At 35.9% G+C, this 9,191-nt stretch overlaps 1 protein-coding gene across 1 annotated transcript; it reads left to right on the top strand.

Moving 5' to 3' along the window:
- The first annotated feature begins 212 nt into the window (after positions 1 to 212).
- Positions 213 to 9,177, top strand: LOC125261500 (galectin-9-like). The gene is made up of 8 exons (XM_048180055.1): positions 213 to 417; positions 5,132 to 5,220; positions 5,312 to 5,516; positions 5,596 to 5,715; positions 6,145 to 6,174; positions 6,874 to 6,962; positions 8,609 to 8,765; positions 8,895 to 9,177. Exons 1-8 carry the CDS (start codon positions 352 to 354, stop codon positions 9,039 to 9,041), a joined length of 903 nt encoding a protein of 300 aa, XP_048036012.1. The 5' UTR covers positions 213 to 351; the 3' UTR covers positions 9,042 to 9,177.
- The last annotated feature ends 14 nt before the right edge of the window (positions 9,178 to 9,191 follow it).

Raw genomic sequence — 9,191 nt, 5'->3', positions numbered from 1 at the left:
GACTCTGATACACAATTCATTATCACTTATGTCAATCAAACAACGCCAATGTCTATCTGAATGAAATTGAATCCTTCAAGTGAGGTTATCCTGAAGCATAGGCAGGAGACCTTTTCTCAGTTGGCTAGATTCTGTCATTGGGCTAGTGGTTCTTACATTAATACATGTCAATGAACAGATATTTACAGTACTTGAACCACATAATGAAAACACAGAGGTTAAACATTAACTCAGAGAAACTGAAACCTGTAAGTGGAGCTTCAGCCATCTAGCTGCATTGGACATAACTGCGACTGGACATTTTGCAAGTGGTGCTCAGCCGTGAATCCAAGATTACTTTGGAGATTTTTTATGGAGAACTCCAAAAATCGGGGGGAAAAAATGTCTCTGCATCTACAACCACCATTTATTAACCCAGTAAGTGACCAATTATTTTGAAATTGATGATTATATTCAAGTTGATTGAAAATACACTGAAATGTTATACATGAGCAATGTAACACTTGTAGCTGTGTGATGTGTGGCTGTGTATCAGCACGGCTGTGATTCAGCAGTAGTGCCGTAGGTAATCGCAGCATGCTGATATACAGCTATATCGCATGGCTACGAGTGTGATATTGCATTTATACAACAGTTCGACGACACAAGTGTGTAAATAAATAAGAACAACAATGGAGTGCCTTTAAAAACCCTTTAAAAAATCAGTTTGAATGTTCGCTGAGGAAAGCGTCATTGTCCTTTTAAAAGTTAAGGGGATTTGCCACAGTGATAAAACAACTTCCTTGTTCTGACTCACTCATAAAGAGAGTCTTTGTTGACATTCACTGATACCACTGACAGAGCCTTTCTCAATACCAAATATCCCACACAGCAAAAGGACTCCGTATCGGATCCACCACGGAGGTATCGCGCAGAGGTGGAAAGTCCAGGGCTCAGAAAGTGAAAGTCCAGGGCTCAGAAAGTAAAAGTCCTGACATATTTTTTTTCCACCCACTGAAGCAGTGTTAAAGTTAATGAGATAGTTAAGTGATTAATTGAGTGATGATTGAGCATTATTGAAGACACCTGATGATAACAAGCAGAATCACCAAAGGAGAAAATCACAATTTTTAAGACACCATCACAGAGGTCAGGGTTTGTTTTAGTTGAGCTCTTGATCCTTGACTTTTTAACATTAGAATTTACTTGGGCAGTTTTAACTGCATTAAAACTAACCAGACAAGCAAAGTTAAAACATGATCAGGTGGTGTTGGTTATGTTTTCACATAATCATTATTTGATCTGAATCACTGAACTCATCTAGAGCCCAATCTCTGAGTTAGGTTTACATTATTGATTACAGCAGCACTGTGACTCTACAGCACAAGATCCAGTTTTTTTTTTCAAAATAATTCAAAGGTTTCATCAAAAGTTCTTAGGAAAAAAAGCACTCATTTAGACACACAGAGATCAAGAATCATCCTGTGAATCTCAACAGTGGTGGCCATCATAAAGCATGTTGCAGTGCATTCTGGGTGCCACCAATCAAAACTCATCCACGGCTCCCATCATGCATTGGTGCATGAATAAATTATGAGCTGAATTGTTTTAGTAATTTTCTTTATTCTCACTATTTTGTTTTTTGCTGTTTTTATGGGACTTTTTAGTAGCTTGTTTTCTAATGTTCAGAGTTGATCAGAATATGTTGCTTGTCACCGTTGTTGAGATTCACAGACTGATTCTTGATGTCTGTGTGTGCCTTAAAGAAATTTTCTTTTGTTTTATTCAGAGCAACGTTTGTGAAACCATTTGGATTACACTGATAAAGCTGATTTTGTGCTGTAATCAATAATGTAAATCTAACTCAGAGATTGGGCTCTAAATGAGCTCAGTGATTCAGATCAAATAATGATTATGTGAAAACATAACCAACGTTACCTGATCATCTTTTGTCTTTGCTTGTCTGGCTGTTATAATTCAGTTAAAACTGCCCAAACAAATTCTAATATTAAAAAGTGAAGGGTCAAAAGCCCAACTAAAGCAAACCATGACCACTGTGATGGTGTCTTAAAAATTGTGATTTTGTCCTTTGGTGATTCTTGTTATCATCAGGTGTCTTCAATAATGCTCAATCATCACTCAATTAATCACTTATTTATCTCATTAATGCTTCAGTGGGTGGAAAAAAAAAATATGGCAGGACTTTTACTTTCTGAGCCCTGGACTTTCCACCTCTGCCGCGAACGGACCCGTATCGGAGTCCACTTGCTCGCAGTGACGGATCCGCAACGAAGGCGGATCACGGACCCGCCTTGGCTTCGCGTTGCATCCGCTCCGCATCCGCGATTAAAACCTTACCTCCGCGGCGGGTCCGTTTGGGACCCGCAAATTGATACAACCGTTACAGTAAAGGCGCGTGCGCGTCCGCGGATCCGACATGGGTCCGCTCAGGATCCGCTGATTGACAGTAGAATTTATGGTGCCGCCCGGATGCGGATCTGATCCTCTGGGCGGCGTCAAAACGGATGTGACAGTCACGCGGGTTTGGCGACTTGAATGCGGATCCACCACGGAGTCCCTTGCTGTGTGGGATGGCACATTATTTATATAAAATAATATTTATTGAACAACAATATTTAAATTAACAACAGTAGCCATTATAAAAGACATAAACACAAACAAACGATAAATACAATCAAATAAAAAAACACAAGCAAACAGTTTAATAAAACATACAAAAGTAGCACTCTAGTACAGGATTTAAGTTAAATATAGCCTAAATATAAAGTTATGAAATTTAATTTTCACCTTAACCCAAATAGTTTTGTTCTGGAACAAGTAATAGATTGATAAGACCAAAGATTGACTGTTTGATATACCCCAAATGAATTATAATTTTAACCACTATCTATGAGTCAGTGACAAATACCTGAAGGACTGGCTGAGATGAAGCAGTTCTCTGTGGGTACATGAGTGCTGCATGAGTGCTGACAGCCTGGACCCCGAATCTCCGAAAGCATCAAAACAAATAGTAAAATAGGCACTACAATTAAATATGAGCCACATATTTCAGGTCTAAACAACTATATTCTCACCTAAAAAACTCTTAAAACTACAGTTTTTGGTACAACAAGTGTAGTATTTATAATATATGGAAAAAATTAAGAGACCACTCCAAGTTCAGAAATCAATGTTAAGTGGTCTCTTAATTTTTTCCATAGCTGTATATATATATATATATATATATATATATATATATATATATATATATATATATATATATATATATATATATATACACACATACATACATATGCAGAACTTAAGTAAAGCTTTCTCGTACTGGATTTATATCTGCAGTACACTGTAAAAAATTGTCCCATGAATTTACAGTAAAATAATTTACTGTCAATTTTACAGTTATTTACTGTAATCTACATTACAGTATGTTGCTGTAAAAATATCATGCACTCAATTAAAACTCAAGTCAACTAATTTAATTTGCAGAAATCGACTGCCTTAAATTGGCTGACTGACATTTAAATTCATAAACTAATATTTGTAGCTATATGAGCATATTGTTCACATTAACTAATTTCATTTGAGTCCATTAAAAAGAATATTACTAAAGTAAAAATAACCAAATTAAACAAAATCATTAAAACTAGAAGTCAGCTTAAATCTTCTGCAGATAACTGCTATAGCAACTATAGCTATAGCTAACAACAGCACATGTGCAATTAAAATTAGTTAAGAATTTGTCACTGCATCAACAACTACACAGTTACTGCCTTTAAATAAAGCAACATGCAGCATAACATCAGTGTTTCTCAGCTCATCATTGACTGAAAGCACAGGACTCTACTCTTCAGCACAATGGTGACCCACAAAACTCAGAAAGCAGAAACACTTTAAATCCCAATAAAACATTAAACACCAACATCTTGTGCAAAAACACTTAAATTCAACATTTACTACTGATCAATTATTGAGTTCTATTAGATTTCACTAATACTTAAGTGAAATTAAATTGTTTCATTTGATACATTTGATTTACATTTTACAGTACATTGCTGTTTTTTCATGATTTTACAGTAATCTACTGGCAACAGAGTTTTTCTCCAGTTTGTTGCTGTAAAATTAATTTACAGTTTATTACTGTAGAAAAGTGTTTTAATATGCATGTTTTTTCATCACACTTTTAACCCTTTAAACCCCACAACAAAATCCCCAGTGTTTAATGAACACATATGTGTCCACACTACAGTGTTAGAGTAACACTGAAGGAGTGTTGAAATTAATTAGATAATTATGTGATGATTGAGAAATAGTGATGAACACCTGCTGTTAACAAACAGAATCACTGAAGGAAAAGAAACAACAGAATAGAAAAAAGATGAGCAGAAACACAAGAACTACAACAGGCTTCCAGCCACAGCCTTAAATGAAATCAAGAATTATTATTATTATTATTATTATTATTTATTTATTTATTTTTAAAAAAACATTAAATCTCAATATCTCAGCAGAGAAAAACAAAAATAATATTACAAGCTTCACTTATTACTACAAACAAAATCTAATAGTATCAAGTCAAGGGTCAAGAGCCCAACTAAAGCAAGCCCTGATCTCCATGATGGTGGCTTAAGAATTGTGATTTTCTCCTTCGGTAATTCTGCTTGTTTACCATCAGATGAACAATAATCACTCAATTAATCACTTAAAAATCTCGTTAACTTTAACACTGCTTCAGTGGGTGGAATTAAAAATATGGCAGGACTTTTACTTTCTGACCCCTGGACTTTCCACCTCTGCAATCATCACATATTTTATCACTTATCACATTAACTTCAACTCTGCTTCAGTGTTTCTTTGAACACCTGAGATTGGACTCATATAAACACTGAGCAGTGTTCACTGAGGATTTTTCTGTGTATGTATACACATTTACATTATGTGTACATTTCAGCAGTTTTGTACCTGTTCAAATGACTTATTCTACAAGTATCTGTCTCTTATGTCTGTGGAAACACTGTCACAGCAAGAGGGTCTTTCCCTCTGATCTGCGATTATTAAAAATGATTATGAAAAAATACAAAGATGCACAAGCACTCATTTTATGGGATGTCTGATAAGAAAAACTTTCACACAGACTGTCCTGTTCAGCACTCCGATCCAGGGAGGATTTCAGGATGGAATGATTATTACTGTATGTGGACGGGTTTTGCCAGATGCAGACAGGTTAGTCTCTCTGTAAAAGCATGTGAATGTGTTTCATCTTGAATTATCCCTTTATATCTTATTGCATGTTCCTGCTCTGTTTCGTCTCCAGATTCAATGTGAACCTCGAGCATGGGTCTGATGTCGTTCTGCAGGTTAACCCACGCTATTCATGGCTCTTGCCCATCTCTGGATATGTAGTTCACAACACCCGCCAGAATGGGAAATGGGGCTGGGAGGAACGCACAGTAGAAACTCCCTTCCCAAGAGGCCAGATGTTTTCCCTGCAGATCCTCATCACCCAGGAGTCTTACAAGGTTATTTACTCTTTCCATCAACCACACTGCCCTTTTTTTATTGTAGCAGAAGAATAACAATATTTCTGGCATTTCCTAGATAAGTACTAATGGGGAACTCTTCTCGGAGTACAAGCACCGTATGCCATTTTCAAAAGTGGATCGGATCTGTGTGGTTGGAATGGTGGAACTGAATGTAGTTGCTTTCCACTATCGTGTGGTGAGAAAACAAAATGAACTTTAACCTTTTTTTCCAGATAGGTGCTGTAAGTCTTTATCAATCTTGTAAGGGAAACTGGGGTGCATTAACAGTCAGATGACAGCATTATACAGTATGTATAACATATTCTGTGTTCATTCTAATCTGATGTATCAGTGTGTACAGATGTATTTTTGACAAGTTGTGAAATGAGGGAATAAGATTAGCACCATATTGTAACGGCCTTGTTCTGTTTTGATTTCATTTTCTTTCTGTTCCCTGCATTTTGCCTGTTCTCTGTGTTTCCCCGATAGTTTCATTGGTTGTTATTTAAGCCCTTATTTCTTCCAGTGTTTTGTTTTGTGTTAACGTTGCTTGTTTTGGCTAGTGGTCTTGTTCTTGAGTTCTGCTAAATGTGTTCCCATCCTAAATATCTGCATTTCCTTACAGTCCCACCTTCCTGCTCTTCCAGGATCTTTGGTGAGTTATTTTAAAGGAAAAGTTTGCTGATCAGCACTGTATTGTTAAAATTTTGCTAGTATATGTAAATTAGCAAAGTGTTCGCTTTCTCCATATTATCTGCACCCAGTCTTTGTACTTACTCTTTTTAACAGAGATGCAGAGCCAAAATCAAAACTTGTCATTGTGAAACAGTTATTGTAAGCGTATTGTACTTTGTCTACTCTGCATGGTAAAAATTGAACTCTATGGCAACAGCCCTGCCTGAAGGCAATGGCATTTTGCACAAATGTTTGATAGACAAATAATCTAAATCTCTGGGTCACTTGAAGAATAAGAATGACCTAAAGGTTTAAATGTGTGGAAACCCTCTATTTGGTGCTTTAAAATGTTTATATCCAGTAACAATACAACAAACGTGTGGTTTGCACAACAAAATTGTGTTATTTAATTTTCTGGACTGGATTTCTCTCACACTTTCTGGTGATTCTGGTGCTTTAAGAGAACATTTTGATGAAGACTTTCTGCAGATCTCTAAATGTTGTTGAATATTATCATGAAACAAATGTCACATTTTCAGTATTTATCATTTTAAGATTATTTTATTAAATAACTTATTATGCAATGTTTTCTCTAAGTATATTAACTTAATTGTTAATATACAATGTGTCATATTGCAGTATATGATGAATATCTTTAATTATTTTGACCAACAAACAGATGGTCCCATACAAAAGCATCATATATGGTGGAGTGCAGCCTGGAAAATGCATTGTCATCCAGGGAGTCATCAATCCCCAAGCAAAAAGGTTTGGCAGTATCATTTCCCAGATAGCAAGCAACCATCAAACAATGTTAAATCAATGTTAATGTGTCAATGTTAACTGCATTAAATAAACATCACTTTTGTACCCGTAATTAATGTTAAAAAATGTTGAAATTTGAACAAAAAATCAATGGAAATGGCATTGAATCAATGTTGCAATGTGATGTTGGTTCAACATCATTCTTGCACTCTCAGAAAATGAAACACAACTACAACTAACTTAAAGCTACACAGCCTGAAATCAACTGAAAATAAAAGAAGACAATAAATCTCTCAAGATCTCAGCAGAAGTTCTTTTTCAGAATTAACAGAGGTTTAGATGTTGATGTTTTATTGAAAATGTTGGTCACCATTATGGTGGTCAGTGTTTCATTTAGTTGGACAGTTTGACTCTTGGCTTTTTATGTGAGTTTGTAATTGTGTTTACCAAAACACACAATATGTTGTAAGGAGACCCAGAAGAAAAGATTATCAAAAGTTGAAAGGTTTCTGCATCACATAGTAAAACAATTCATTAATTTTATCCCTGGTTAACAGTGGAAAAAAAAAAAAAACTTCTGTTGAAATATTGAGAGATTTAATTTCTTTTATTTGCAGTTTATTTCAGACTGTGTGGCTTTAAAGGGATAGTTCACCCAAAAATAAAATTTGATGTTCATCTGCTTACCCCCAGGGCATTCAAGATGTAGGTGACTTTGTTTCTTCAGTAAAACACAAATGATGATTTTTAACTCCAACCGTTGCCGTATAATGCATGTCAATGGGAACTCCATCTATAAGAGTCAAAAACATCACGCACAGACAAATCCAAATTAAACCCTGCATCCGGTTGGTGAGGTCAGAAAACGCGTTCTGATGACGGAAGTGATGTCTCGCGCTTTGCTTCCGTTGTCAGAGCATGTTCAGACCTCACTAACCGGATACTCAAGGCAGTTGGACATAGTGGTGTGTTAGAGGTAAAAAATTATATAAATACTGTTCGGTTTCTCACACAAACTGATCTTTTTGTGTCTTAGGACATCAATGTGCCGTCACAAGCCGCAGGGTTTAATTTGGATTTGTCTGTGCATGTTTTTTGACTCTTATAGACAAAGTTCCCATTGACATGCATTATACGACTGATAGACGGCAACGGTTGGAGTTAAAAATCATCATTTGTGTTCTGCTGAAGAAACAAAGTCACCTACATCTTGGATGCGCTGGGGGTAAGCAGATGAACATCAAATTTTCATTTTTGGATGAACTATCCCTTTAAGTCAGTTGTAGTTTTTGTTTTAATTTCTGAGAGTGCAAACATGATGTTGAACCAACATCACATTTCAACATTGATTCAATGACATTGCCATTGATTTTTGGATGAAATTTTTGAATAGATTTTTTTTCAACATTAATTGGGTGTTGCAAAAGTGACATTAATTCAACGCTGTTAAAATTGGCAAATTAACATTGATTTAATATCGTTTAGATGGTTTCTTGCTATGTGGGTTGTTTCTGACACAGATATAATATCAAACATATTCTGTTTTAAAAATGCTTTTAAAAATCCTCCTATACTGCTGGAATGTTGTAATGACATCTACCTGGTCATTGATATACTCCTCTTTTCCTCTGATTTTCTTTATTCAACAGAGTAGGGTTTAGTCTACGACACAGAACTGGAATTGCGTTTGACTACAGTCCTCGTTTTGATGAGAATGTGGTTGTTTGCAACTGTTATGAGAATGGGAAGTGGGGCGAGGAGGAACGGTCTGGACAGATGCCTTTTGAGAGAGGGCAAACTTTTCTGGTACATATGACTTTATGATCCCTGACTGTACAATAGAGGTTGTGATATTTTACTTCATAATATTGTATCAATATCCACGCATCTGGGTGTGGATATATGAGTTCACATCTTTGTCTTTGTGCATTTCAGGTCACCATTTGTTGCAGTCCTGATAATTACGAGGTGTTTGTCAGTGGTAAAAAAACTCACACTTTCAGCCGTCGCTACAATAACATGGAAGAGATTGATGTTTTGGAAGTTAGTGGAGATGTGCAGCTGACCTTTGTGCAGCCCTGACAAAGACTTCATCCAGGTTCAAGAGAAACAGCATTGTGTGCTCATATGCAAAAATATAAGCTTGCATGCATAATATTCTGATGCTGTGTGATTATCCACCATTTCAGAGAGAAAATAAATTAATAAATAAAATGAATAAACATGGACGTG

The sequence above is a fragment of the Megalobrama amblycephala genome, unplaced genomic scaffold (assembly GCF_018812025.1).
Source record: "Megalobrama amblycephala isolate DHTTF-2021 unplaced genomic scaffold, ASM1881202v1 scaffold418, whole genome shotgun sequence".
Taxonomy (NCBI): Eukaryota; Metazoa; Chordata; class Actinopteri; order Cypriniformes; family Xenocyprididae; genus Megalobrama; species Megalobrama amblycephala.
Note: the sequence above shows the minus strand (reverse complement) of the source record. Positions and strands in the feature narration are given on the sequence as shown.

Coding starts and splice junctions, on each gene's coding strand:
- LOC125261500 (XM_048180055.1), top strand. CDS start 352: ATGGAGAACTCCAAAAATCGGGGGGAAAAAATGTCTCTGCATCTACAA. Junction 418..5,131: donor AACCACCATTTATTAACCCA/GTAAGTGACCAA, acceptor ACTTTCACACAG/ACTGTCCTGTTCAGCACTCC. Junction 5,716..6,144: donor TTGCTTTCCACTATCGTGTG/GTGAGAAAACAA, acceptor ATTTCCTTACAG/TCCCACCTTCCTGCTCTTCC.